This window comes from Apis dorsata, unplaced genomic scaffold, assembly GCF_000469605.1.
Source record: "Apis dorsata unplaced genomic scaffold, Apis dorsata 1.3 scaffold_163, whole genome shotgun sequence".
Classification (NCBI taxonomy): Eukaryota; Metazoa; Arthropoda; class Insecta; order Hymenoptera; family Apidae; genus Apis; species Apis dorsata.
This window is the reverse complement of record NW_006263452.1, coordinates 754,448-755,298: the sequence shown is the minus strand read 5'-3', so window position 1 is coordinate 755,298 and position 851 is coordinate 754,448. Positions and strand designations below refer to the sequence as shown.

At 61.8% G+C, this 851-nt stretch overlaps 1 protein-coding gene across 1 annotated transcript in view; it reads right to left on the bottom strand.

Moving 5' to 3' along the window:
• The window catches only part of LOC102671532 (regulating synaptic membrane exocytosis protein 2), a 63,103-nt gene that overhangs the window by 9,449 nt on the left and 52,803 nt on the right, over nucleotides 1–851 (bottom strand). The window contains 2 exon segments of the mRNA XM_031509578.1: nucleotide 1; nucleotides 4–847. The exon segment at nucleotide 1 is cut by the window's left edge and continues 304 nt beyond it. Coding sequence (XP_031365438.1) covers nucleotide 1; nucleotides 4–847 — 845 coding nt within the window.

Below are 851 nucleotides of genomic sequence, written 5' to 3'. Positions count from 1 at the left end.
CGTACGACCCCGCGTAATGCTCGCCGCGGCTCTCCACCACGTTCTCGTAATCGTACCTCGATTCCAGATTCGAGTAACCGTCCCGAACCCGTTCCACGTCCTGTGTGTAAACCGATCCGATACCCTCGCCCCGAATCATCGTCCCTCGGTTCCTCTCGCGGAAACAGTCGGCGCACACGACCGTCTCCATCGAGCCGAAATCCTCGTCCGAGTCCAGGATGAAGTTCGTCCTTCTTTCTTCCTCTTCCTCCTCTTCTCCCTCCTCGCCTCCCTTCCTCCGCGGAGGCTCGTAGTAACGGAGCTCCCTCGCCTCGGGGCAACTCGCGTTCCGTTTCCGGCGATACAACAGACGCCTCGCTCTCTCGGCCCTCTCCGACGAGCTCAGCTCCTCGTCCGAGCGTAGAATCGGCGTCGATTCGGCCCGTTGCAGCATCCTCCGCTTGCTCTCGGAGAACGTTGGGACGGCGAGCAACGCGTCGTTCGACGCCGTCGTTCGATACGTCCCTGCTTCCAAGGTCTCGTAAATCCCCGTAGCTGCGCTGCTCGCCTCCTCCCTGCTACTTCTCCCTTCTCGCCTGCTTCTCCTCCTTCTTCTACGGGGGAAAGTGTTCTCTTGGCAAGCGGCGGCCGCCCGCCCGTATTCCGGCCCACTCTGCGCGGTCTCGTAATCGTGCGCCTCCGCGGAACGATAATCGCGGTAATCGCCGGCCGTCGCGTACTCGCCGTCCGTCGCGTACTGCGACGACCTCCTCTTGCGTCCGCCTCTTCCACCGTCCCCTCTCTCCTCTCGTCCGCCGTAATAATCGTCCTCGTACATCTCAATCGCGGCGTTTTCATCCTCGTAATCCTCG